This window comes from Pestalotiopsis fici, assembly GCF_000516985.1.
Source record: "Pestalotiopsis fici W106-1 unplaced genomic scaffold PFICI_Scf_7, whole genome shotgun sequence".
Lineage (NCBI taxonomy): Eukaryota > Fungi > Ascomycota > Sordariomycetes > Amphisphaeriales > Sporocadaceae > Pestalotiopsis > Pestalotiopsis fici.
In genome coordinates, this window is record NW_006917097.1 from 1,834,217 (window position 1) to 1,861,771 (window position 27,555).

The 27,555-nt window shown below is 50.0% G+C and overlaps 11 protein-coding genes across 11 annotated transcripts; 6 read left to right on the forward strand and 5 right to left on the reverse strand.

The window, feature by feature from the left end:
• Positions 1-94: 94 nt before the first annotated feature.
• On the reverse strand, positions 95-2,268 carry PFICI_10206 (uncharacterized protein; the record flags this gene model as incomplete). The annotated part of the gene is made up of 2 exons (XM_007838787.1): positions 95-596; positions 665-2,268. The coding sequence occupies 2 exons, from the start codon at positions 2,266-2,268 to the stop codon at positions 95-97; spliced, it is 2,106 nt and encodes a 701-aa protein (XP_007836978.1).
• A 1,191-nt stretch (positions 2,269-3,459) lies between these two features.
• PFICI_10207 (KsdD-like steroid dehydrogenase) lies at positions 3,460-5,294 on the forward strand (the record flags this gene model as incomplete). The annotated part of the gene is made up of 2 exons (XM_007838788.1): positions 3,460-3,839; positions 3,974-5,294. The coding sequence occupies 2 exons, from the start codon at positions 3,460-3,462 to the stop codon at positions 5,292-5,294; spliced, it is 1,701 nt and encodes a 566-aa protein (XP_007836979.1).
• A 539-nt stretch (positions 5,295-5,833) lies between these two features.
• PFICI_10208 (uncharacterized protein) lies at positions 5,834-7,291 on the forward strand (the record flags this gene model as incomplete). Its single annotated transcript, XM_007838789.1, has 7 exons — positions 5,834-6,062; positions 6,112-6,388; positions 6,453-6,716; positions 6,775-6,896; positions 6,969-7,047; positions 7,101-7,127; positions 7,189-7,291. The coding sequence occupies 7 exons, from the start codon at positions 5,834-5,836 to the stop codon at positions 7,289-7,291; spliced, it is 1,101 nt and encodes a 366-aa protein (XP_007836980.1).
• A 1,713-nt stretch (positions 7,292-9,004) lies between these two features.
• On the reverse strand, positions 9,005-10,177 carry PFICI_10209 (uncharacterized protein; the record flags this gene model as incomplete). The annotated part of the gene is made up of 1 exon (XM_007838790.1): positions 9,005-10,177. One exon carries the CDS (start codon positions 10,175-10,177, stop codon positions 9,005-9,007), a length of 1,173 nt encoding a protein of 390 aa, XP_007836981.1.
• Positions 10,178-11,107: 930 nt separating this feature from the next.
• PFICI_10210 (uncharacterized protein) lies at positions 11,108-12,064 on the reverse strand (the record flags this gene model as incomplete). The annotated part of the gene is made up of 1 exon (XM_007838791.1): positions 11,108-12,064. One exon carries the CDS (start codon positions 12,062-12,064, stop codon positions 11,108-11,110), a length of 957 nt encoding a protein of 318 aa, XP_007836982.1.
• Positions 12,065-13,971: 1,907 nt separating this feature from the next.
• PFICI_10211 (uncharacterized protein) lies at positions 13,972-15,111 on the forward strand (the record flags this gene model as incomplete). Its single annotated transcript, XM_007838792.1, has 2 exons — positions 13,972-14,061; positions 14,158-15,111. 2 exons carry the CDS (start codon positions 13,972-13,974, stop codon positions 15,109-15,111), a joined length of 1,044 nt encoding a protein of 347 aa, XP_007836983.1.
• Positions 15,112-16,210: 1,099 nt separating this feature from the next.
• Positions 16,211-17,161, forward strand: PFICI_10212 (uncharacterized protein; the record flags this gene model as incomplete). The annotated part of the gene is made up of 1 exon (XM_007838793.1): positions 16,211-17,161. The coding sequence occupies one exon, from the start codon at positions 16,211-16,213 to the stop codon at positions 17,159-17,161; it is 951 nt and encodes a 316-aa protein (XP_007836984.1).
• Positions 17,162-17,964: 803 nt separating this feature from the next.
• On the forward strand, positions 17,965-19,617 carry PFICI_10213 (uncharacterized protein; the record flags this gene model as incomplete). Its single annotated transcript, XM_007838794.1, has 5 exons — positions 17,965-18,300; positions 18,410-18,714; positions 18,813-18,861; positions 18,949-19,148; positions 19,233-19,617. 5 exons carry the CDS (start codon positions 17,965-17,967, stop codon positions 19,615-19,617), a joined length of 1,275 nt encoding a protein of 424 aa, XP_007836985.1.
• Positions 19,618-19,898: 281 nt separating this feature from the next.
• Positions 19,899-21,197, reverse strand: PFICI_10214 (uncharacterized protein; the record flags this gene model as incomplete). Its single annotated transcript, XM_007838795.1, has 1 exon — positions 19,899-21,197. One exon carries the CDS (start codon positions 21,195-21,197, stop codon positions 19,899-19,901), a length of 1,299 nt encoding a protein of 432 aa, XP_007836986.1.
• Positions 21,198-21,814: 617 nt separating this feature from the next.
• Positions 21,815-23,294, reverse strand: PFICI_10215 (uncharacterized protein; the record flags this gene model as incomplete). Its single annotated transcript, XM_007838796.1, has 7 exons — positions 21,815-21,845; positions 21,904-21,988; positions 22,047-22,183; positions 22,244-22,307; positions 22,367-22,735; positions 22,805-23,095; positions 23,174-23,294. 7 exons carry the CDS (start codon positions 23,292-23,294, stop codon positions 21,815-21,817), a joined length of 1,098 nt encoding a protein of 365 aa, XP_007836987.1.
• A 1,544-nt stretch (positions 23,295-24,838) lies between these two features.
• Positions 24,839-25,665, forward strand: PFICI_10216 (uncharacterized protein; the record flags this gene model as incomplete). Its single annotated transcript, XM_007838797.1, has 6 exons — positions 24,839-24,869; positions 24,949-24,984; positions 25,063-25,128; positions 25,194-25,374; positions 25,450-25,513; positions 25,579-25,665. The coding sequence occupies 6 exons, from the start codon at positions 24,839-24,841 to the stop codon at positions 25,663-25,665; spliced, it is 465 nt and encodes a 154-aa protein (XP_007836988.1).
• Positions 25,666-27,555: the final 1,890 nt, after the last annotated feature.

A 27,555-nucleotide genomic window follows, 5' to 3' on the forward strand; every position in this document is an offset into this window, starting at 1 on the left:
CTAAAACATGGGTCAGCAATCGTTCCTTGAGTCAAGTCGCCGTGCCAGTATATAGTGCGATTTCTGACCTGGGGCAATAATAACACCACAGCCTCTAATGCGCGTTTTCTATCTTGTCTAAAGAAGATACAATACTTACTGTCATATCGGTAAGCAGTGGCGCATTACTGAAATCAAATTCTCCCAATCCTTCACCATCGCCCTGCTGAAACCCGAGGTGTAAGGCATCAAACCCAAAATCTGGGCCATTGTATTGAAGAACGGGCGTCCATGTGGGCCATGCGGGAATATCTTCTGACAGAGGTTGATTCAGATTCTCTGCAGGTACTCGCGTGCTCGTGGCTGACTTGGAGGCATCTTCTATCCTCTTTCTCTTCGTTGCGCGAGGTTCCTCGGTCTCGCCAGCGGCTGCCGCATCGGTATTGAGACTTTGTCGGTCATCACCGTTTTCGGCTTGCTCAGTTGTGGTGGTCTGGCTAGTGATGGATGGTGTATGCAAGCGGCTTAGAAGTGCCTTGAGAGCATGCTGGCAACTTCTAGCATTGGTCCAACGGGGGCTCATGGACCGGAGTGCCACAAGGCATTTATTGATTTCACTTTTGGCGATCACATCAGATTAGCATTCTCGTCTGTACAATATCAGAAGCATGTTGAATGCGCTTACATGTCTGCTTTTGAAAGAGGGTACATATCTAGCATTGTAGCGAAAGCGAGGACCAGTCCTGCCATCCAGGTTGCAGAGAGTATGGCTGGACAGCTGGTTAAGAATGGATCCTGAGAGATGAGCCTGAGCTTTGAAACCACTCCACGACTTGCCCCAATGGCTCTTTGCAGGCTCGAGCGAAAGTCCATGGTGTCCTGCTTCAGTGAGAGAAATGGACGATTGATGAGAATTAGTAAATGGTGATAAGAAATTGTGAAAAAGGCAACAAAAGGCCCATGTGATCCGTTTTCTTTCCCATCAAGAATATCGTCATCCTGAAACTCAACTGGAAGTCCGTTCCACCATGATTGAATCCTGCATGTCAAGTCTGTAATTTTTTCCAAGGTGGCAGAGCGCGTATGTAGGGATTTATGGAAAAGTTCCAGAGCTTCAGCTACAAGCTGAGAATATGTAACAAAATGTCCTTGAACGCGGAATGCCGGTGTTTGGGATGCAGGAGGGTCATTGCCGCCATGGCCGATTGAGCCAGTGCTGATTGTACTGGGCATTTGTTGCAGTGTTTGTGGAACCAATTGATTGTCTTCAGTGCTCCTAGGCGTGGAGCGACTGCGAGGCAAGTGACTCCGGGTATCTTCGACAGAAGAATGTGCAGGGTTTCCAGAACCAAGTCTCAACGTAACGGGTTTGTGTAGCTCTTCGGCACCAGGTATACACACATCAATGTCCGAGTCTTGAAGTCCGAGAGGATAACCGAGTGACTGGGATAGATACCTGTCCATGGTATATACCGACCACAGGATTCGTTTGCGCATTTCGCACATCTCGCGTGTCAACTGGATATATCGAAATGGGCAACGATGAAGGCCGCTATGGTAAACGAGACGAACCAGGAGGCCATGGACTGTAGACGCCGGCCTCAATGACATGATCGAGATAAGGTAGAGCTCTACAGCGATCAAGGCTTGAAAGGAAGCAACGTCATGGCGAGCCGATAATGTTCCCACAATGTCTGTCAGAACCGACGGAGATCGAATTTGAGAAGCCTCTGGCAATTTGTGAGGATGCGCCGATGCAGCTATATTAAAGATGCATTGGTAGGTGACAGCTCGACACAGCTTGTCATGGTAGGCTTGAGAATGATCTTCCGGGTTCGAGCTTTCGCTATGATAAATAGACTCGAGACTGTCGAAGAAGGTGGGACCATGAAGAAAAGGGTAAAACGGATGCCAGTATTGAAAATAGTGCTTCATAAGATTCTTTGCCACCTTTTCACATGGAGGCTCGCCAAGTCCTGGTAGGTCAATGCCATAGGCATTTGAATGTGCCTGCCCGCTGAGATCGTTGATAGGAGGTCTTGGCGTGGCTGTTGGCTGTTCGGGCTCTGCTGTGCCAACGTACTCGTGGACGGACGGTGTCCCGGCTGGCTCTGGCGCCTCAATGCCCCCTTGAGGCGCAGCTCGCCGGTGCCTCGCGAATGTATGAAAGACAGTATTCACAAAGAAGACGCCGCTGGAGCTGCCGATGAATTCACTCTTTTGTGGGTTGAAGGCATCAAATGAGCCGATCTCAATTGGCGGAATCGAAGAACTCTCAACAGTAGGCATGGTGATGGCCAAGACTTTCAAAAAGTCAGTCAGTACAATTCCATTGAGCAGAGTGTGCCAATCGGCATGCAACTCATGGACGGAGGCATTAATTCTACTCACATCTGAGCGCGTCGATTTTTCCGTCTCAGGTCAACGGCTACCCATGGCGCTCTTTCGAGGGATTTTGGTCTGAGGGGCCGCGTGGGCGAAACTCGCCGTCTAGAGTCACCTAACTGGGCGCTATATCTGGTGTCCCAAAAGCTGCTTCAGGGCACTAAAAAGATTGTGTGGGCTGCGGCGCCGCTAGCGTTGCCAGCGTGTCTCATGACGTTTCGCCTGTTGAGCTCGCCTAGTCCCCCACTGGCGGTCAGAAACGAGGCAGCATAATTCGGACACTGCTGTAGAGAATAATGTTTATAAGACGACAGAAGAATATAAATTCAATGCTCATGGAGCAAGTCATGTATTTTCTTTGTGAGAGACTATTTCTGCCCCTTTTACATTTCTCGCTACAGCCACTTAAACACAGGTACTAGATATTACATGATTGTCTGTATTCTGCACAAGATGGCAATTACAGTGGACGGGCGCCGCCCAGTCTCTCCCCGGTTGTTTGCTATTTACATCAACAATCAACCTTGACGTTTGCTTTCCACGCCATGCGTAACCACTTTTCTTCACCGACTTATAGAAATGGTAGATGAAAATGTGACTATTCCAACGCTAAGGTACTGCAGAAAGCTTGGAGTGTGTATGAAGCTCAGTGATCCTGCCAACGAAGACTCAAGATAGCAGGATGATTGAGCAGAAAGCTTGTAGGTGACCTTCATTGATGGCTTGTGACTCTTTTATTAACAACCTTCGATCATAGGACCTTTCAAAGTATACCAAGTATCAATGCATATATCGGCTTTTCTTGCACGACAATATTCACACCAAAATTCGTCAAGTCTGACAATGAAATTTGGTGGTTGGCAGTTTGGCTGAGATGCAGTAACTAGTCGAATGCTTTTGGCGCTAAGTTTCCCTGACCCTGACATGAGCATGTGACTTGCCGCGGTACCTGGATGGGAGGTAGTAATCAGGAGATTGGTGGCGCCATTAAATCATCCTATGGCTGTAACAAAATGTGATTCTCGTCCTTTTTGACTTTCCAGTGCTCAAGTATCTTCATAAAAAAAGAAGAAAATGGCGTCTAATAGTGAACAAATGCAGCAGCAGAAGCCGGTCATCATTGTAGGCGGCGGGCTAGCGGGTCTAGTCGCTGCCTTTGAGCTGTCGCAGCGCAACGTGCCCACGCTTATCGTCGACCAGGAAAATGAAAAGAGTCTGGGCGGCCAGGCATTTTGGTCGCTCGGCGGCATCTTCATGGTTGATTCCAGCCATCAGCGACGCATGGGCATCAAGGACTCGAGGGAGCTGGCGATGCGCGACTGGTTCGGCACTGCGCGGTTCGACCGGGAGACGGAGGACTACTGGCCCCGCAAGTGGGCCGAGGCCTTCGTCAACTTTGCTACCGACGAGATGGAGGACTATGTCAAGGCTCGGGGTATGGGGTTCTTACTTAATGTGGGATGGGCGGAGCGAGGGTAAGTCATTTTGATTGTAACATTCAATTTTTTGTTTGTCTACACGGTCCGGTAATGTCTGTTTATATTTTTTTTCTTTTTCTTGTTCATTTTCTTCTTCTTCCCGCTCAAGCAGATTGCTGATGTCTCAAAAGCAATGGTCTGGCAGACGGCCACGGAAATAGCGTACCTCGCTTCCACCTAACCTGGGGCACTGGACCAGAGGTTGTGAGGGTTTTCCGCGAGCCTGTCCTCGAGGCTGCGAAAAAGGGAATCGTCGATTTCAAATACCGCCATAGGGTTGACGAACTCATAGTCGACAGCACCGGCCGGGCAGTTGGCGTCAAGGGCCGAATCCTGGAACCCGACGAATCCGAGAGAGGCGTCAAGACATCGCGCACTGAAGTGGGCGACTTCCATTTTGAGGGATCTGCCGTGGTCATCTCTTCTGGTGGAATTGGCGGCAACATTGAAGCTGTGAAAGCAGCATGGCCCGTCGAACGTTTGGGCGCACCTCCAAAGAAGTTTGTCATTGGCGTGCCGGCTCACGTGGATGGCCGGATGATAGGCATTACAGAAAAGGCTGGTGCCCATGTGATCAACCGAGACCGCATGTGGCATTATACTGAAGGTCTCAGCAACTGGGACCCAATATGGCCACTTCACGGCATTCGAGTACTGCCAGCGCCATCGTCGCTGTGGCTGGACGCCACAGGCAAGCGTCTTCCTCCATTCCTCTTTCCAGGCACCGACACCCTCGCCACTCTTCAATACATTGGCAAGACAGGTTATGACTATACCTGGTTCATTCTGGATCAGACCATTATTGCGCGCGAGTTTGCATTGTCAGGATCGGAGCAGAACCCGGATCTCACCAACAAGAGCATCTGGCAATTCATCACCGGACGCATTTTCGGAAGCAAAGGCACAGTTCCGGTCCAGAATTTCCAGAAACATGGCGAAGACTTTGTGGTTCGAGACAACCTCAAAGATTTGGTCGAAGGCATGAATGCGCTAGCTCAGAAGTCTGACGGCCCTGTGCTCGACTATGAGCAGATAAAGGAGGTTGTCGACGCGCGCGACAGCCAGATGGACAATAGCTACTCTAAGGATGCGCAAGCCATGCTCATCCACAATGCGCGAAACTACTGGCCAGATGCTCGAGGTCGTGTTGCACCACCTCATCGCATCCTCGATCCAAAGCATGGACCCTTGATCGCGGTGCGCATGAACATCCTGACTCGCAAATCCTTGGGTGGCTTGGAGACAAACCTGAAGAGCAATGTCATGAAGTCGACAGGCGAACCATTTCCGGGACTTTTTGCCGCCGGTGAAGCTGCGGGCTTTGGCGGCGGTGGCGTTCATGGCTACAGCTCTCTTGAAGGCACGTTTTTGGGCGGCTGCATCTTCTCCGGCCGGGCAGCTGGGCGCGCAATTGCTGAGGAACTCCTGGGAGGAGAGATATCCAAGCCTTGAGAAGGGTGGCTGCCCCTGCAGAGCATTAGATCCTAGGCCATCGAAGAGCCCATAGTGTGCGACTAGTAATATTCACTGTACCATGATTGGTATTATAATGAAAATGAATGCCGGATGCTATGATACCATGATCGGAGCTCATGACGTTTTGGGTCAGGTCAGCTGTGATTGGGCATTGGCCCATGGCGTGCTATCAGATAGTCTGTGATAGATATGGGTTTGTCCAATTATACTTTCAAACGGCCAGGTGCTTTTCAATGGAGGTTGCCAGTGTGCTTTTGATGTATAATACATCTTGGCCTATACCGGTGTTTGTCCTATGAATGATGGTCCTTAATCTGACGCAAGATGAGGGGAATTTTGCCTAATCACGATATTATTCATTCTTTTGGAAGATGCGCCAAGCTACCATCAGAATATGAAATGATGCATATAATAGATGTTGGTCTTTGATTGTCCAGAGTCTAAGCAAATCTTGCATCTTTCATCGAGCATCACAGAAAGAACTCCTGTACACACGACAAAAGGAAGAATTCAGCATGGCTCCTCCATCTGCAGAAGTTGATTTGCATTCTGAATCTTCCCCTGCCATTTTGCTCAAGAAGACCTCCAACTCTTCGCGCTTGGCTGGGCCACTGACATATTCCGGGAGTCTCGACTCTTATGAACACTTTGATGTCACATCGGTCATTGGCAGAGAGTTTCCAGGCCTGCAACTCATTGATATCCTGGGTGATGACAACAAAATCCGCGATTTGGCAATTCTAGGTAAATTCTACCCGTCCCACTTGTGAAAGTGTTTCTGACCTGCATACAGTGTCTCAACGTGGCGTTGTATTCTTTCGTGACCAGCAGATCGGCATCGATGATCAAAAGATCCTTGGTCAGAAACTTGGCGAGTTGACCGGGAAGCCGCTCACATCCGGCCTCCACAGACATGCGCTGTCCAACAGCAAGCGAGGCATCGCTGTTGACGAAAACGGGAAACTCGACGATGAGGTATCAGTAATTTCGTCCGAGCAGAATCGCAAATTCTACAACGACCGATACACGGCAAAGTCCAAAAAGTTGGGAAGTCTGGGCTGGCATGCCGAGTAAGTTTTTAAATGGCCAGGGACCTACAATCAAAGAGAACAAAATTTCTGATATGACGAATAGCATCACGTTTGAACGTATACCTTCTGATTATGCCATCCTCAAGATTGTGCAGACGCCCGAGGATGCAGGCGGTGACACGCTGTGGGCTTCGGGCTACGAGGCCTACGATCGGCTGTCCCCGGCGTTCCAGAGGCTCGCGGAAAGCATAACGGCAACCCATTACCAGCCAGCTTTCAATGAGGTCAAGGAAAAGTTTGGTGAAGATCTGATTGACGAGTTCCGTGGGGCACCTGAGAATACCGGGCTCGACTTTCAAGCGGAGCAGTAAGTCTACCACTTTGAGGAGTGTACAATCAAGGCGGCCCGAGCTGAACAATACAAGCCCCGTCATTCGGACTAATCCAGTCACTGGCTGGAAGAGTCTCTTTGGCGCGGGTCACCAGGTACATGCCGGTTGGTACAACGGCGTGACGGAGCGAGAGAGTGAAATCTTGAAGGATTACTGTGAGTCGGCATAATTTCGTTTTGTGCATGTTTATTCGTACACGGTAATGCTAACTACAATATGCGTCTTAGTCAATCAGATAATCTTTGAAAACCATGATCTCCAGGTTCGCTTCCGCTGGAACAAGAATGACCTCGCCATATGGGATAAGTAAGCATCAATCCAGCGCCTTTCAAATTCTATTCCTTCTAACATGTATGCAGTCGATCCGTTTTCCACACAGCCACAAAGTAAGTTGGCTTCGTGAGCGCAAACTCGCCATGGGCTAACATCTCTGTCTAGTGATTATAGCGGGAAGCGCCGGGGAAATCGAGTTGTGTCGCTTGGAGAGAAGCCGTACTTTGATCCTAACTCGGTTTCGCGCCGGGAGGCTCTCGAGAAGAACGGCTCATAAGCGATTGAGACTTTTCGGAATTGGCTGTCGGATATGTTGTCTAAATATGCAAGGCTTGAAAAGCATAGTAGAAAGAATTGTGATATCTCAGAACGACAACAGCACGCTTGTTGCCACAGCAAGTAAAAGTCCGAGTCCCATGATCCGCCCACCGACTGCGCTTGCTGCGCTCGGCGTCGTAGTCGACGGAGTCACAGGTGATGAAACGGTCGTCTTTGTCGCGTCCGAAAGCGATGCAGTGCTCGTAATTACGTCTCCGTTGGAGTTGGTGACGGTCAGCACCACAATACTGCTCGTAGAGGATGTTGTGTCGTTAGACCGCCCGGTGCCGTGCTGATGAGCCTCTGACGTGGTGAATAAGGTGCCGGTCTCCGCGACAGTCGTGCTGGTGAGCGTGGGGAGCTCATGCTCGTTCGATGTTACTCTGAACCCCGGGCAAGCTGCCAAGGTGGTGCTTGGCAACACACAGTCTACATGTGTTTGACTCACTGAGAGGTGTTAGCAGAAGTGCACCTCGAAATTGTATGAATTTGGGAATATGCATTGGTGTTAAAAGAGCTTACTTGTATTATATGACTTTGCGAGGTTCCCGGCTCAAGGACTTTTAGTTTTAGGATGTCAGCCAAGAAATGGATTCTGGATGGCGTGTAGCAGCGTTGTTATATTTTCCAAGCTTTTCTAGCTCTTCATTACGAGAGTGACGTTTACTTTATAAAGTGGAAACATGCTCCTGTCAGAGTCAGGTTATATTCGCTGGCCACGAGAGACGGCGCATTCCTTCGTCTTGTAGCATGATCTGATGCACATGGGGCTATGTCTGGCCGATGGATGCGGCTCAGCGACACAGTGGGCGCTTAAAGATCATTGGCATGACTGCGCCAAGAGCAATAGAATAAGAGCTATTGTCAGACGGTAATAAATTCCTTGGCCCTGTAGGGGCTTTTTGTTCCCCGTCGATCGATCTGACATCCTGGGGTTGCCGAATGTTGCCTGGTAAGGCTTTCAATGCACTTTGGCGAGATTCTCTTCGTGTTTTCTCCACCATTCTTGGCACAGCTGTGCCGCAGCATCCGTATGACTCTGGTGAGACGCACAACTTCGATAATGGAGGAGCATGGCGCGGTTACATAATTGGTTGTGCCTCTTGCAAATACAATGAATACAAGTCCAAGATATTATGTGCAAAGTTGATCCGGCTCGTGCCTGACTCGGCTCGTCCCATGGCATAATATGCCGCATAGCGATTTGAACGAGATGACACCAACATGATTATTGCACAGTCTTTGACCATGGCTCATCTGGTGGATGATACTCAGCACACATATAAGGTCATGACGAGAGTGAAGCGTTGATGGCTTGAACCGCATTCGTCATTTTGACATTTGGGCGGGTTTCGTCTCAAAACCCAAAAGCCACCTTCTGGCTCGAATGGACGTGAATGCGGCTTACTACATTACTACTAGCCATGAAGTGCAATACAGCCGTGTTTAAATATGGAACTATTTATCAGGGGAAAAAAAAAAAGTCCTTATGTTACAGGCGATGATCATTCTGCAACCAAGTTGGATATTCACGTAGCTGATTGATCACAAGGCGTTGAGAAAGATCGAGTACCAAATTTGTAGCTCTACCCCAATTGATGTATCAATGATTGTGTATTACGGGTTAAATTCTATTTGCAAGCTCGCTTTCCGTCAATCCTCTATGTATGGTTTACACAGTTGCACTGTTTTCATCAATATGAACCTTGAAATGCGTTGTCGCTAGGCCATAACTCTTGGCTACAGCCGCACTGGCGTAGACTCTCATCCCCTTTTCATAAGCCGCCGTGACGCCCTCTGCGTAGCCACCTGCCTCGCGCAGAAGCCGTCCGAGGAGAGCCGAGTCTTGTACAGCTGTGTTGGCTCCTATGCCGCCAGCCGGGGTCATGGAGTGTGCCGCATCGCCAATGACCGTGACACGAGGCTCGTTGGGCCATTCAGGTACACCTGTGGGCGTCGAGCAAGTGATCTTCCAAAACGCGGCCTCGGACTCGTTCATCTGGTCAAATAGAGGCTTGAAGCGTGCATCCCAGTCCCGCGTGAGGTTCTTGGCTAGATCGGCTGCTGTCTTGCCCACAATGGCGTAGTCATCGTTCGGTGCCTTTATGCTACCGGGAGGCCCGGCCATTGTCCAGCCAAACTCGACATGCGACTTGTCCATGTCATTGGGGCGGACGTTGGTGATGATTGACACGGTGCCTTCCGAGCGGCTGCTGTCGGTGATGCGAAAGACGCCCTCGCCGAGATCTTTAAAGGCAGCGGTCGGGGCTTGCCCGTGGATACCTCTAGCACCAGTGTCGTACACCTTGAGCCGACCGCCAGAGACCTGCTTGGCCACGGTCGACTTGATACCCTCACCGCCCACAAGGAGAGATCCTACGACGGATTTGGAGCCGTCGTTGAAAACCGCCCTTACTCCATCTTCTACCAATTCGTACGACTGGACGTGCTTGTTGAAATGTACCTGGTCTTCGACGCCCTCCATAAAGAGTCTCCTCATATCACCCCGCGCAATTCCTACGATCTTGCCATCGCGGGATCCTAGCGACTCGCCGCCGGTGGCTGACTCGGTCAACTCTCCCGTGATGGCATTGAACCCAGAGAATCCGCTGCCGCCCGTCTGTCCACAGTGGTCCCAGAACCGCTTCCAGGCAGCGGCATCGAGGACGGATTCGATAGCATCAAGTCCTTCGTTGGATAGACGGAGGCGGTAACCTTGACCGCGAAAATTCAGAGAAGCATCGCGCTCGAAAATTTGGAATGGAATCTTGGATCGTTTCAGTGATTGGGCCAGGAGCAGCGAGGCCAGCCCCGCACCGGAGATGATGACGGGCTTTTGCGCCATTAGATAGGGTATGCTGCGCTGTATAATCGGGTGACAGGGTTGTAAATCCTAGCGAATCGTTGGTTCAATGAGTTTCTTGCTTGTAATGGTCAATAAGTTCTTCAGAAAAATGGAAGCTGAAGCAAAATATATAGCGCTTTCTGTCAATTGTGTATCTGATCGTTTTCTAATGATCACATACTTGCCCAAATAGCTTAAGAATATTTGGTGACAAATGTAGCCTCTGTTCAGAAGCCCAGTCGGGACCGATTAGCTGCAAAGGTCACCGAGATTTGCACTGGTCGGTACCTAAATCTAAGTCAACTTAGAAGATTACAAAGCGTCGACCCTTAGAAGTTGGCGTACAGCGGGCCGTCGCCAGCGTCGTCGGCTCTTCGCGTTTTCCAAGACGGGTAACGATTACGAAGCCAGTTGACGCCAAGACAGATGAGGTGATTGAACTGCATCCCACTTTGACGAAGCACAGAGAAGTTTGCTTGATCATGGCAAGTATACCTCAATTGACGGTAGCCACACTATGGCCATTCGCAATTGCTGTTCTGCTACTTTTGGGCTCTCAATCACCGCTTGTAGTCTATCGATAAGTGTTTTGCCCGCATCCGACGCCACTAATTACTGCATCCGCTGGTTGGGTACTTTGTTAGGCGTCCCTTGAGCACTACAATTATCTACGTTCAAGCTCACAGCGCCAACCACTTCAATGACCGTCATACAACGGATCGAGCCGCCAGTAGCCTCGCAACCAACATACAAGCGTGCAAGATATTTCAGAACAGCAATCGAATAAGCAACGGCCATGAGATAATGGTTCAAGTATCATTCAATTGATCCACCACCAACATGTGTCTATTTATTTACCATGACCTTTCAAAGTCTCTCAACTATATACAAGAAAGTAAGCGACGACAGGTTTGATCGAAAGCCTTGTGCTTAGAATCCGAGTCCCTGATGATACCACCTTCGTGCATCGACATGAGGGCCGGGAGTCGGTCGGGACAATAACGCGCCTCCGTTCCTGTGTCTCGTGGTTGTAGCGGCCACACCTGCCAGGCTGGTCGACGAGTTGGGCGGTATCGATGGTGTTGCCGTGACCACAGAGCCGGTGCCAGTCGGAATCGGGTTGGTCAAGGAGATGGAGACGGCATCAGGAATGATTGTCGGACCAGGGACAAGATAGCTGGTGATTCCCGCAGTGATGTTGAGCCTTTGGTCCAAACCTGGCTGCATTGTGTTGTACAACTGCTCGCCGAGAATGCCAGCAGGAACTTCGGTGCCGTTGCCCGTGACCTCCAAGTTTAAACACTGGGGATAGTGCTGTGCCCCCGTGGTGGAGTTGTGCAGGGCAATGATCTCGGTGCGCAGTACGTAGAAGCCCGGCTTGACGGTGTCGGGGATCTCCACGAGCCAGGAGTTGTTGTTTGCAATCAGCTGATCGGTAGCCCATTCACCAAATGGCTGCATCGCCGTTGAGTTGACGAGGCCGCCCTGGTTGATCTTGAAGAACTCCAGACTGGTCTTGTTCACGGACTGACATCCCTCGGCGCCGCATGGGGCGAGATAATCGACGACGGGTCCCTTGTGGCCTTGGGGCCATCCATTCCATTGAATGTGCACCTTGTCACCAGCGGCTACCGGAGCGTGGCCTTGGGCATTGGATGCATTCTTGTGGCATATAATGTCGGAAGTCGAGTAGGAGTCTTTTCCAACCCAGCCTTGATCCCACGCTGATGTTTTCCAGCCAACAATGACGGGATCGTTGATGGAGCCGTTGATGGGCTTGAAACCGACGTATGATTTCTCGTCAATGTCGATATCAAGGACATAACTGTGGGCCGAGACTGTAGTTGCCCCCAGGGCAGCGAGTAGGACTGTCTTCAAGAAAGCCATTGTGAGTTCAGCAAATCTGTGATCACAGAGACGTCATAGATTGACCACAGTTGTAAATAAGTTAGTTGCCAGCCTGGGCAGCGATATGGGTAAAGCAAGCTGGGAAGGGCAAAGGCTTGCCAGCAAGAACAATATAACGAATGTTAAGATAAGAACCGATGAAAGGACGTCGCGCCAGCGGGACTTGCAGAGAAGAGAAGACGGGTGCAGCCAACAGTGTCGGTCTATGCCCAGAAGACAGAGAGGCAAGCGAATGTAGTGAAATATGTTTTTTCGGGAGGACCATTTTGCCTAAACAGCAACTATATGAAGGTGACCAAATCTACAAACATGACGACCAGGATGTGCTGCTTGCAGATCTTCCACGTTCTCAGAACGGAGTACTCAAATTTGAGCCGCATCTAAGTGAGAACACGGATTTGGCTAGTGGATACCAAGGGATGACTCTATCGTCCCAGAACAATATCCCAACAGCAGCGGATTGAGCAATACAAAGGTGCAAAGCGCCGATTGGGATACTCTTTCTCAGGACCGCCAAGCTCCGCGCCGAGGGGCCTTAAAACGATGCAACCAGGTTGATCCCAAGCTCCGTTGCATCAGTGGACTCGGCTTTCGGCAGAATATAAACATTAGAGTAGCAGTTGGGTGAGAACAGGCGCGATTGAGCGGTAGTGTGAGTAAAAAAGCACTTTACGGGAATGGTGATCCGCGCAAACCCCAATCTATCTGAAGTTGGTTGAAACAGAAGGGTTGAGATGGCTGCGGGGAAGTTCAGTTGCTTGCCAGCTGGGTAACAGGTTCATCCTTTTTGCGCCAGTCAAGGGGCCTTCGGATTTTTTGGCCAATTTTGGTTGCTGATATATTGCAAAATGTTGTGGAACATATTCATGAGATTACGAGTAGGATGCCTACCTATATAAATGCAATACTCACTGAGCTTGTAAGCAAGACTGGTGGTTTGACATTTTCAACTACACCACAGCCCTATCAATACCACAAAATTACCTAGTACCTATGTAGTACCCAGTTTGGGTCAGTCAAGATATTGCTGGGTGACTACAAACTCCAAATGGACGCTGCAACTGCGAAAAGGGATTTCTACTGAGGACGGATATTTCAATCCTTGCTTGGTTTGCAAATTGTGCAAACCAACATCTTGTTCGACAGAATTTATTAACCTCTGGCTGGGGCCTTGCCCATGGAATAATTTTAAAAGAATGCATACTTGAGCTACTAGCTAATGTACTGTTATTTACCATTGGTACACTCTGGCAGGTACCCCCATATCTCTAGGGACTGCATGTGCCAGTGCGCGGTGACTACATTACCTACCAAGCACCTAGTCAGCCTACTAGCTACAACTCAAGACACAGAGTGCATGCACTGGATCATCTTCCCGCCCAACAGATGGCAGACTTTGTGAAAGGTCTGCTAAAATGACATGTAGATCATATTGAACCGTGAACAATACTCACTTGAAGAAAGAACAGATTTTTCATTTCATTTCTTTTTTTTTATCCGCCGCTAGGTCTTCTTCTTCTTCTTCACTCCAGCACCACCGAGATCTGGGATAGGCAATAGCGACCGTTGTGTGGCCGCGCTAATGAAAGCACGGATCATCTGGGAGACCTGACGTCAATCAGTTGTTGATATTCAGTCGCGGGTCCCAAACGCGGGTTACAGAACGCGATCTTGGTCGTATCGAACTTGTAAATCCATCTTCAATTATCAAAATTTCCCACGGCGGCAAGCATTTGGTATTGTCGTGCCTCGCAGAAACCACTCAACTGGTTTCATTCCATTTTAACATCAACGTCGTCTCACTTTACCTCATTTCATTGCTGTACCCGAGCAAGTTGGACAAGACAGAAGCAGCAAGCTCATCCGTCCACAAACCCTAAAAAGAGATGGCTTCCTCGTGGTCTTGGGATCCTGCCACTGTGCGCCAAAGTTTCGGCAGCTCGTCTAGTCCTTTTCTGCCTCCAAACCAACAGATTGTAATTTGCCTTTGAAAGTGCAGAATGAATTGCTGCTGCTGCTGCTGCGGCTTCTTCTGCTGTTACTGCTTGAACAAGTCGCTGAAATCTCAATAGGCTCCTCCTGCTCCACAAACAGGCAAGGAGAACATCCAGCCTGCACTGCCTGCACCACAAGGCCCAAAGCCAAACACGTCCGTTGCAGTGCCCTCTGGCGAGAAGCCATCTACGGAGGGAACAAAGACTGCAGCTGCCACAAAGGCTGCATCAAGGAAGCGTAAATCGGATGCCGTGACTGAGCCTGAGCCTGTCCCTGAGATCGACGACGATGACCCGCGTCTCGATTACCCTGATGAGAGCGCGCAAAAGGTTCGCGCAAAGGTCAGACGCTTCATTGACTCTGGTGCCATGAAGGTTGGCGAGTTCCAGAAGGCTATTGACGTTGGATCAGTCCAGTACTACCGCTATATGAATCAGAATGGTACTGACGCCGGATCTGGGAGCGACATGTACTACAATGCCTGGAAGTTCTTCAAAAAGCGGGAGCTTCAGGGTGTGAAGAACACTGCGCCGAAAAAGGCCAAGACAACGGCAACGGCCAAAGCATCAGGCAAGACTGTCCCCGACTCGCTCGATGTTGGCGGCGTCACCCTCGATGGTGAAGACAAGGGGCCGGTTCCGGTCTACGATACTTGCGATGAAGTTCGCAAGAAGATCCGGGCACAGCTGCGCAAGGACGATGTCACCCAAGCTGCATTCCTGCGCGAAATTGGCAAGTCGTTCAACCCGGAGCGCAAGATCCAGTCAAAGCAACTTAACGACTTTCTGGCCAAGAAGGGCCCCTTGGACGGCAATACCAGTGCCGTTTTCTACGGGAGCTATGTATTCTTTGAGAAGCTACGCGTCAAGCAGAACAAGCCCAAGAGTGCCACCCGCCTCGAAATGGAGAAGATATATGGAAAGGAGGGTGGTGTCAACATTACCGAACCGCAGAACCGTGGACTTTGGCTACTTGCATCAGAGTCAGCCTACACGGATAAGTACGGCCAGACTCATATCGTCAAGGATTGAGAAAGATGTGGATGGTGAATGAGGGTGTGGCCAGCCTCGAAAAAGCACTTCCAATACCACGGCCGAAAATGGGGCCCTCAGAATGCGCTGTTGATGCATGAACTATGTACGAGAAGATCAAAGGGATTCAATTGCTTGAAGAGCTTATACCACGTGGCATTTGCCATTGGCAATATGTTTACCCACTGTACTACAACCTTTTAGCTACATTCTCTTTTAAACAAAAATTGTAAAGGAGCCAACCCAACAAGACATCGCGATCCTGTCGCATCTTAGTCGTCGATGGCTTTTTGAAAAGGAGATGAGCCGCCTGGGTGAGCCTGCCATATGAAAACAAGTCTGATCCATCATTATACTGCTTAATATTCTGCCTTCAATGACGCTTCGCGTGATCGAATTTCGTAACTATATTCCTTGTCAGAAAGGAATTCTTGGGTAAACCACATGGCCCATAACATGTCACTTAATCTCGGGACTATACTGTTGCATCGAAGGTCGTCAGGGGATGCATCCGGAATGTCTGGTACCATGAGTTCAATATTGGCCAACGACTGGATTAATATACCTACCTAGGTTAGGTAGTTCGGTTTACTTTGGCCGTTTTATCTTAGCGACGGCCGCCGATGGTATTAGTGCGGCCGGCACACAAGCACTAACCTTAGAATCTTACGGGTAATAACCTAGTATACAACTGATGCCAAAGGAAAAACCGGTTGCAATCCAATTACTATTTGGCTTTGAAAATCATCTGATTGATACTGAATTATATGATATATAAGAGGACCCTACCTTATGACTATCTACATATATACCAATACTACTACTTTACCTCCTTAGGGTATTAAATCTTAATAGCCACAGTGGGGCCGGCGTTTGTTCTAGGGCGTGTCGCTAAGCCCTTCGGCGACAGGAACACCCTGGCTGCCTCGGTTCCTGCTGCCGCCGCCCACGCGTCTGGTCGCTAGGAACAGTACTATGAGGTAGCTGGCTTTTTCACCAGCCTCTCATATCTGCTGCCACTACCAACGAAGAACAGCAACATAACATAACAAACATCCGCATTCTCATTTTTTGCCAGAGAGAGACAGAGAGAGGCACTATGGCTAAGATTGGGATTTGGCGCTGGCTGAGGATCAGACTCACGGTCTACCTGATACGATTCATCCTCGGTTTCCGGATGAGATCGGTCGCCAAACGCGACATGATCCGCTTTGGCGAGATGAAGCCTCGTCGAGTTCGCATCCCTTCACGAGATCCAGGAAGATTTATCGTCGGGGATCTCTATTATCCGACTGGAGAGTCTGGCACGACCACGTCTGCCAAGCGTCCAATCTTGGTCAACTGGCACGGAAGCGGCTTCGTCCTCCCATGCCACGGCTCGGATCGAGTCTTTTGTACTCGCTTCGCCAGAGAGACGGGCTTTGTTGTTTTGGATGCAGACTACCGCAAAGCACCAGAGAATCCTTTTCCGGCCGCTGTCCATGATGTGGAGGATACCCTGAAATGGATTGCGTCCAAGCCAGACGAATTTGATGCAACTCGGGTCGCCGTGTCGGGCTTCAGTGCCGGCGGCAACCTCGCTCTGGTAGCTGCATCAACACTCCGACAAGATCTCGTCAAGTTTGGAGTCCATGTGTTAGCGGTTGCCGCGCTCTATCCGCCGACGGATCTCTCGATAGACGCGGCGTCCAAGAAGGTGCCGAACCCGGTCAAGCCCATTCCGGCGGGTACGGCAGCCATGTTTGACGACTGCTACACTCCCGAGTCGACACTGCGCATGGATCCTCGGGTCTCCCCTTCGCTTGCGGAGCCGTCTCTTTTCCCATTGAGCACGACTATCATCACCTGTGAGGGCGATACATTGGCCCCCGAAGCTAAAGCGCTGGCGTCAAGAATCGAAGAGGCAGGCAAAGCTGTCGTACACAAGACCTTGCCCGGGATGCCGCATGGCTTTGACAAGGACTGCACCGACGGATCACCGCAAAGCGAGCAGCGAGAGGTTGCGTACTCTCTGGTCATCCGCACACTACAAGCGGCATTGAAGAAATAAAGACTATTCGGTGACGCCATACTTGCTGAGACGGTGTAGAGTTTTAGACAGTGTACTTTACCAGGTTGGTACCGTTTGTTTTGGACTATCGTAAGAAGCAATCACGAGGATTTACTGAATCAGCTCGCAAGACTGCTTTGTCGGCACTGGATATCCGTTAGTACGCAACACAGGAAAATTTTGACTTCTGGCCCGCCTTCTGGGGAAATTGGCAGGAGTTGAGCCGCTTTCACTCGAATCTTGTCCCGCTGTCCTCCTGTACTCACTTTATAGACCCCCTATATACATGGCCGGTCAATTTCACCGTTTTCTGGATCTATACAATAACCTGGCCACTCAAAATGCATCCTAAGTTTTAACGATTCAGGGTCGATGGTGACTATTGTGTCCATGTCCTGAATAATCTGCTTTTGGAAACAAATGAACGAATGTGACTGGAATAGAATAAGGTCGCCTTGTGTGGAAGGCCGTAGCGAAAAAGGAACTACCGAAGCACTTGAGGGCACGGTTTACGTGAGACATGACTGTGCCGTTGAGGGTCCCATAGAATCGCCAGTGGCATGCGATGTAATCTTGTCCCAAGCGGGCAAGAGTCTCAATTCTGCTTCGCAGAATCCGGCAGACATTACTTGGCTTATGATCATTCTCACAAGGAACCTATGAAGTGAGGCGCCTTCGAGTCAAGCCCGGCAATTTTTGTAACTATATAAGATAGTCTTCTGTGAGTCCAATCGCTACTACTAGGTGGAACTTTCTTACTTGTTCGACAGTCTTTCTGGAATCCATACCCTGCATCGTGAATCATGTTGATCCTCACACGTCTACTTCTCTTGACGAATATCTTTTCATTTCTTGTTGCCGCATTGGGACCGTTGATCCCCTTTGTCGACTGTGATGACAAATTTGTAGTCAGCGCGGCTTCGATTTTGTCTACCTACTCGCCAGCTCTCGCGTATTGCTCCAGGGTTATCCCACTGCCCATATCCTTCATCACCAGCACCGAGACGGTCACTCTCGATGCCACAGTGACCACAACAATCACAGTCGGTGAGGCAGCCCAGACAGTCACTGTCACTTCTGCTATAACGACGGAATCTGAAGGTCAGCAGGCTGTGATCACGGCAAGTGGACATCCTGGTGTATATTGAAAGTATTTTGTATCTAAATGAAAAAGCGTACTAGAGTACCGTCATCTCCACCAATTTACAATTTCGCCGCAGAAGCTTCCCAACTGACATTCCGTTTGAGCATGGACACGGAGGTCGTCACGGGCACGGCGGCCACGGCACTCACCGTGGGTCTTCCACTCATGGTGGCCGTCTGCCGGTGTACGGTGGTCATCAAGGCTATCAAGTGAACCCTCACTATGGCCCAGGGGCGACACATACACCGGTACCTGACACGGAAGCGGCAGCTGAACTGGCATATCTCCAAGCATCGAGCACCGAGCTTCTAACCTCGGTGTGCTCTTGCATTGAGGATCCTGTGCGCTCTACTGTCACTACAACGGATCTGGTGGCACCAACCTTTACAACCACCGTTTCCATTGATCCGTAAGTGTTTTCGTTCAAAACCTATTGACCTTTCAGCACAAATTACTTTTCAATACATTCCTCTTACTGATAAATATGCTTACGCACAATTGTTATAGCATTGAAACAGCGACAATCACAGAGCTACAGACCGTTGCTGGCGCCGCTGTAAGATTGACCCCCCTTTCAGAGGCAGTCCTCTTTGGGCAAAGACACTCTCTCCTATGGAGCAAATGATACTAACAAATGACTTAGACGGTTACATCCACCATCATCTCCACTGCGTTGTGCACGGCTGACGCCACTACCAATCTTGTGTTAAACGGAGGTTTTGATGATGGCGATGCACCGGATTGGGACATTGCCCCATGGCACATTGGTGCCAGTGACCGTGGATTTGGAACGTCCTTCTTCTCATCGGATAATATTATCGCGGTCAGCCAACCAAACTTTGCGTAAGTGGTTGATTTCGAACTCCAATTTCATGTCGTTCCCTCTGCCATTGATAGGCCAGTGCTAACCCGAGATTGATATCATAGAGGTTTCCCCGCGGATAATTCGGGAACGTCCATGCACTTGTACCAGACCCTGACTGGTATACCCACTGGCGCCATCTACACTGTCACGTTCTGGTACAGGCCATCCTACTTGGGTCCCGTCAGCCGCGTCCCAGGTATCGACGGAGCCTGCCACCTCGACGTTAGCTGGGGCGACTCTCAAATTGCCTCGTTGCCTTTTAACACAGCCAACGGTAATCAGGGAGTTTGGTTGCAGTACACCTTTGATAATATTGTACAATTGGATAGCACTGCTGACTTGACGTTTTACTATCATTGTGATGCGCAATGGCTGGGAGACGGGTATGCTACGTCTTTCTTGGATAGTATTGCCATCTTCCCTTCGGATGAGGTTCTGTGCCTTTGATTAGTAACTTAGCCGTCACAATTCTATGCTCCAACCCATTCAAAGTTGGACCGTAGCGATTACGAGCATAACTCGCTTCATAGAAGATATATCTCAGTTCATGTTGTAAAGAAATCCAGATACAGCAAACACCTGTAATTGAAAAGTCGTTTATTTAAAGTTATTATAGACTTCAAAATCATGCACTGTATTCTAGTGTGCCCGAAGGAATCTAACACAACGTGGATTAGAGCAGTGCTGAGCGCTTCAACCAAAATGACTACGGATCATGAGACCTCTATTCAAGATTCCTTAGCCCAGTGTGTCCCATTCCAAAGTGCCGGGGTAGTCCAAAGGAAGTAGTCCCTGCCTTTGATCAGCCAGACCATGAAACTGGGCATTCTCCAGCCAAACACGGCGCCCACGCCTTTGCTACGGCCAATGGGCACCATCTGCATCTCGCGCTTCTCCTCCTTGAACTCGCGGTCAATGCTATTGTCGCTGCGCCCCACGGCCGCCAACAGGTCTCGTCGCATGTTGGCGCCCAGCACGGGCACGGCGCCGAGAATGTGGTGCACGGCGGCGCGCGCATACGTCGAGGCGTCGCCCACGGCGTAGACCCGGGGCCCGGCCTTGTCCACGCGCAGCGTCGCCGCATTGGTCTGCACCCGGCCGTCGGCGGCCAGCAGGGACCCGTCGACAAAGGCGGTATTGGGCGTCGTGCCAAACGCCGGAATGTACAGGTCCGCCTCCATGCTTGTCCCGTCCTTGAGCGCCACCGTCACCTTGCCCGCCGAGAAGGAGGCGGTTTCCTCCCCCGAGGAGGAATTCTCCCCGGTGCCGCTGGTCGCGGCCGCAGATGACGACACCTTGACCACTGGGGCGTCCTTGACCACCGTGACGCCGACCTGGGCCAAGAGCTTCTCCGCTTTGAGCGCAATGGACGGGCGCAGCACCGGGAGCAATTTGGACGACGACGTCAGGAGGGTGATTTTCACGTCGGGGTCTGCCAGCTTGGAGTTGAAGAACCATGCTCGGCCGTTGAGGTACTCGCCCAGCTCACCGGCGGTCTCGACGCCCGTCGGTCCGCCTCCGGCAACCACAATGTGCCGGGCCGTGGGCAGAGCTCGGCGGAACTCGCGCCAGCTTGACCTGAGGCGGTCTTGATCTCCATTAGACCCGATCAAGGGGGACGAAGCAGCGGCCCCTGTAGCAATGATGAGGGAATGGAAGCTGATGGTTTTGGTAGGACCTTCTTCGCCTGCCAGCTTGACGCTGACCGTGCGCTTCTCGTGATTAAGCTTGGTCGCTGCGCCCTGAACAAAGCGGAAGCTCCCCTTGGGGTACTGCTCAAACTGCTTGGGAATATTGACAAAAAGTTTCTCTTGTGCAAAGAACTCGTCAGAGATCATGGCCCTCGGACAGGCTGGGCGACACATGACTTCGGCTCCAATGCTAACCAATACAACTTGGTACTCGTCTGGCTCAGGTAGCTTTGGTACGATATGCCTCAGTGCATAATGGGCCACAGACATGCCCGCATATGAGCCACCCAGGATGAGGATGTTCTTTCTGCTTGGCTTTTCAGCATGGTCTGCCATTGTGAAGAGTATAGGAATTTCTAGATTGAATGTCAAGAGTCAAAAAAAAAAAATTTGTTTGATACGACAGACCAAATTACAATATAATAAATAGAAGACAAGAGGTCACAAAGATTTCATCCCATACCCCCGAGACACATCTGTTATATTCGTGTCATCGGCGGACGAGCCCGGACTTGGGCTCCCGCATAGTTATCGGTCCAGTCTACTGGCCATTACTATTTCGACCGAGACCTTCAAGGGATGCCAATATAAATCAAGGTTGAACATCAGCGCCACTGGGCCTAAATCGGTTTAGCGTTGTGACATCTCCGTAGTCCCGCGGGGGTCCGCGTCGAAGAGTCCGTCCGAGTTCGACCGAAAACGAGCGGATCTCTCAAGCATGTCAGATTCATCTCGTTCACCTCGAACCGAATGAACATGATTGAATTTCTGATAAGGATAAACTCGCATGAGCTGGATTTCTGAACTTGGATTCTTCAAAAAAGAACATATTTGCTAAATGTCGCTGCTTCTCGTCCACCATTCGGTTCCGTTCGCTACGTGACAAATAGGCTCAAATGCACCCGGGCTGGTTGGCTGGGTGCAACATGCATGAATGGCCATTAAGCTTCCCGCTAAGGTAAGTTGAAGTCAACCACGATACGGCTATAAATAAAAGTCAGTGCTTGGCAGATACAACTGGCGCAATATGAGTACGACGTACCCAGCAACTTGTCCATTTTTCAATTTCTGAACCGACTCGTTGAATTTCGAGAGTCCAACTACTGTGGGCTTCAGACGAAGTTTACCTGTACCCTCTCATGTCAGAAAATCCATGAAATGCTTTGGCAAAACAGTGAATATCACCTCGTTCGGCAAACTCGAGAGTTTCAGCAATGTCAGCTAGGCTGCTGACACAGGTTCCCTTGATTGACTGATTACGGAAGATCAGCCGAGTAGGGTCAACGTCGACGTGAAATTTGCCAGCTGGAGGAAGTCCAATACTGTACAATTGGTTAGTACAACGAGTTGCTCAAGCCTCTGGGTCTGGTCTGGATCCATACCACATGACAACGCCGCTGCAGCGAAGTCCGAGGTAGTCGACAGAGATCGGGTAAGATTGGATAGCTGCGAAAACATGTTAGAGAATGATGGCATGCAATGCACCTGAAATTTTGCAGACTGACCAGTAACGAAAACGCCGTGCGCTCCACCAGCCGTGATCTCCATGACACGCTCCGGCGGGTTCTCAAACTCTTTGAAGTCGACAAAGACCTCTGCGCCCATCTCCTTGGCAAGTGCCTCCCTCTCGGCCCCGGTATCGACGACGATTACGCGAAGTCCCATGGCAACAGCAAGCTGCACACCCTGAATTCCGACACCTCCACCTCCGCCTGGGAAGCAGGCCCACTGGCCGGGGCGCAAACCGGATTCCTTGAGCGCCGTGTACACGGTAGACGCGGAGCACATGACGGGACCTGCGACATGGTCGCTCACACCATCAGGGATGAGGGAAGTATATCGCTCCGGGGATTTCACATATTGCTTATAAGAACCTGGGATGCGTTTTAATATGCAGGGAAAACGTGGACAGATTTCACGCGCGGGAACAAAACAAAACATACCATCAATGTGCAGGCCAGTCAGGACACCATTGAGACAGTACGTCTCGCGACCATTCTGGCACTCCCAGCAAGAGTGGCAGACATCTTGGATCGGTTTGTAGCCGGCGCGCTGGCCAACCTTGAGACGCTTGACATTCTCTCCCACCTTGACAATGACGCCGGCGCCTTCGTGGCCGGCGCACTGCGTGTTGAATGTGGACATGGCCGGGAGAGCCCAGTCGTTGAGCATGAAATGCACGTCGGACATGCACAACCCGGTCGCGTTGAGCTTGATGAGGACATCGTCGGGGCCTTGCAAGAATGAACATTAGTGTTATTTATATCTCACACACGCATCCCTTGACCTTTCTTGATCTTTTGCTGACGAACCAATTTCAGGAACTGGGACATTCTTGACTTCAACATGAAAGTCGGGCCCCTCGTTTACCACAACACCGGCTAGACACTCCTTTGGAATTTCGAAAGTGGTGGTATCTTCAACACTGCCCATTTTGAACGAATGGTAGTAGGCCCTTTTCTTCTTCTGCTCTTTCTGATTGTAAATATATGTGTGATTTGGAATGAAGATGAATAGTACACGTTCCTGAAGTTTGCGTCAAAAGTAGAAAGTTGTCAAGAGTCTTTGGGAAAGGAGGAGACGTGTGCAATCTCTTTCTCCTCTGGCTGGACGACGTGCCTGAGATGCTCCCCCAAATCACAGTTGCCGAGCTTCACTTTTGAAGCGGGAGAGTGCGGGGGTGAAGTCCGCTCCCCAGGTTTCTCCAGATATGCCCCCTGCGCTTGCATGGCATCTGCGCGCTGTGATCGTGGAGAAGTGGTTCTATAGATCTTGGCCCAACCAATAATGACCCAGAGCTTGCCAGATTGGGCAGATGCCTCGGTGGGCGTTGGGTTGGCAGGATGTGCAAAGACATTGTTCGGATTCGTGGCTAGAGCCCGTCGCCGATGGGGTTTGCTTTGAATGAGGGGCAGGCTGATTTTGGAGTCCTGTTTGGCTATCGTGTTCCGCATGCCGCACAGCAATTCAGGCGATCCGCGGGCAAACATGTCATGGATCCCGGGTTACCCCTCTGGAGTTGGAGACTGAGAATGCAGTTGGTCCTGCATTTTTTGTTGTTGTCATGCGATGGCAGCCGCCTAAATTGAATATTGCTTCGTTCTCTGCGCTGCATTCTGGATGCGCATTATGCCTCATAATATGGAGGTTTCCTCGTTGTAGTAGAGGAAATACTGTTAAAGAATCACCTCTAGTTGTTTCTTAATCTTAACCGTGTTGGACACAGTAGGATGGAGTATCATTAATCTCCACATGCTCTTTTGGGCAGCTTATATTCTAACGGGCACGAAATCACTAGGCCCAACCTGTCAATAACGACTCAGTAGTATCGGTCAATGCCACCTATACATACATGGCTCAGTGTATAATCTCGCATGCACAATTGCAGGTCAGTCAAGGTCCTAGATCTATCATTGCTAGGGACGACGGTCTTGATAGACAGATACATGTGTCAAATAATTAAAGTCCTTGCAGCTCCTTCAAACGGGAGTTCTAAATTTGGTTCCTCCTCTGGACCAATCACAACGCTGCTAATAAGCAGGGCAGCTCTGACAGGGATCATGACGTAGCGTCCAACGGTGGACTGCGATGATCCTGGACTTTTTGTACGCTGGAATGTCGAAAACGCAGACAGAAAATCGACAGCTTCAAGGCCAAAGAGGGGCGGTGCCCCATCCTGAGACCCCTTCTCCTGCCTTATCGTGTATCACGAAGCAAAAGACTTTGAGGCTAAATTACTTCTAGAACCAAACCAAAAAGCACCAGCGTTAGAGCTGTCAGCCCAGAAAAGCATCCACCCGCATTTCGATTTGAGGGGTTGTTCGCATCAGTTGATAACCTTGACAAGCCTCCTTCTTCCCCAGATTCCTGTTCTTCCTCATCTGGATTGCATTCCGATACGTTACTTGATCATTGCCATCAAGATCATCTCCATCACACCTCCGAAAGACCTGTCTCCATACCCACAATCCTGCAAAATGGCTGCCGTTGCTGCTTGTCCCGTCGTTGGTAATGAATATCCTGTTCCATCTCAAGCTCCAGTGCTACGGAAATCCCACAGTACTAACAAGTTTCTACTCTTCATCAGGCACGACCAACGATACTCTTCCTCCATCTCACCCGGGTACGTCTGTGCCCATTCTCCGATTTCGATATCGCTGTCAAAACATCAACGACGTTTGCTGACCTACATCTGCAACAGAGATTGATCTCTCCAAGCCAGGCCAGATCTGCCCTGTCGTCGGTGCCAAGACCGATCATCACCTGAGTCAGTCACAGTGGCCTTGATCACAAGATTAGGAAGAAACAAAGATTCTAATACGGATAAATCAGATCTTCACAAGCACCCTCAAGTCCCTCTCCCTGCCGGCCACCCCGAGGCCAGCCAGGCAGATGCTCAAAAGTGCCCAGTGCTCAACAAGGCCGTGAACGAGCCCGAGAGCCAGGCCATGGACGACAAGATTTGCCCAGTCGTGGGTACCGCTACGACTGTCCTGCCTCCGGACCACCCCAGGTGAGACAAATTTGCAGAATATCCCAAAAAAAAGAGACATATGTGGAACGAGTATTTAACACATGTTTTGAATAGTACGGCCAACGCAGCCGAGGGCGATGTTTGCCCCGTCACAAAGGCCACTGTAGGCCACCACAAGGTGTGCAGCACTTATAAAATGACCTTTCGTGGTTCACGTCCAGGTTTACTGACTTTTGCAATTAGAACAAGGTCACCACGCACCCGTCTGTTGATGCTGCCGAGGCTGACGCCGTCTGCCCAGTCACTGGTGCAAAGGGTCCTAGACACTAAATACATCATGTCAAATTGGAATCAAACTGGCGTACGGGATTTGGGATTTGATACTTTTATACACAAAATTAAAACTCATCCAATTGCAGTGCATTTTCTTTTTCGTGATTGGCCAACATGTCATTCAAGGGGGAAAAGAGAAATCGCCCAAGAGCATCGACAGCCCTCTTAGTCCACATGACGGAAGCTTGCAAAGGGTTGATCTGTACCCAATCGTCCCGACCTGATGCTCATTACACGGAGTTGGGAAGCTCACTGCTGAATTGCAGCAGTAGGGCAGATAAAGAGTATCTTACTGGTTGTTGTCATGGACCCAGGGAAGCATTCTCAGTGTACAATGGTAATGCCATTCCCACACCCCCTCTTTCCTTGATCATCTGAATGTTGAACCAGAATACTCGCTCTTCCATTACAGAAAACTCATCAAGTCCGATCAATCCCGGGGATCGCCGCGTCCAAGACTCGTCCTAGTGGATGTGCATAAGACTGGAGTTGGACTTTAGAGAATGCGGCTCTGTCAAGGTCGTGTTCCGATATTTTCTCGCAACGGTTCGTTCAATAGGTTTTATGCAGGTAAATACTGGGACGTAGAGTAAGGGAGATAACCTTTGCGCGGACTCGTTTTAGAAAACAGGGGGAACCCAAAAGAGAGCGACTAGGAATGCCCTGTCTTTTTCAAAGCAAGACGGCCCCAATCTTTCTTTCTTTTTTTGCAAAGTAGGAGATTCGTTTGACAAAAGATGATGATGAGAGAGGGAAATAGTCGAGCCGCACAAAGAAGATACGGCCCGAGACAACTACCAACGCAAATCAACAGATTGCGCGTACTCCATTGGCAACAACCCCGGATTTTCACCGCGGTGGAATTCCCCCATATTCCCCTGATTTCTGAAATGGGCCAAATTTCTTTTCTTTTTTTTCTGCCCCAGAACTATTGCGGAGTTGCCCCTCTGGTGTCTGTTTCGCCATTGAGAGGCTACAGAGTGCCGATTACCATTCGGAAACAAGCATCGGTACAGGCAGATCGACTCGTCGTCCACTGGCCAGGGGGTCCCATGGCGGAAGAAGAGCCAACGATGGCACAGATGAACATGGATTGGTGAGAGAAAAAGAATTGCGGGTTCGCAGCTGATCTATTGACCACGCTTCGGATGCCCTATTGCGAAGGACTCGATCCATATCACTAACATTAGGTATATGGAGATTTCCCCCAGTTGTGTATGTGTGAAGTGTGGGATGGTAGTGGGAATTCCGAACCCCAGACGGACCATTATGGAACCGCTACTAGTAGGGAGGGGTGGGAGATTCCAGCTTCGGCACTTTGTTTCGGTAAATGCCAAAGAATATTTGATTGCAATTAGCAACTCGTTGATTGAACAATGGGAGAGGGGAGAACTCGGTAGACTCCGTCGAGCCTCTCTGGAATGCTGCATTTCCAAACATGAGACAAATGGACCTTGATACTTGAAGCAGGTGTAATATTCTCATCCAGCTTTTACCGATCAGATACTATTTCTCCAAATTAAACAATTCATTGAATCCAATGTCATTGTCACTTTCAGTTCACCTCTCCTCCAAGGGGGAAAAAAAGAAAGAAAGACAAGGTGCTTGTCGATATAGCAGCGATAGATAATAGTCGTCAGCCAAGCCATGGCCAGCCCAATCGGATGGGCTCCTTGCGAATGCTTCAGCCGCGCTCGGGTCGACAGGCACATTTTTGGGGGTTGTACAAGCAACGCCTATCGTGTAGGAGCAAGCAATACCCCAGTCACACATCATAGGTACCTCCTCAATACGTTAGTTTTTATTTTTATTTTATTTGGGTGAATTGACACACAGCCTTGCTGCGCGCATCAATTCGCTTGGGGGAAACGTGACTATCGACTGTGC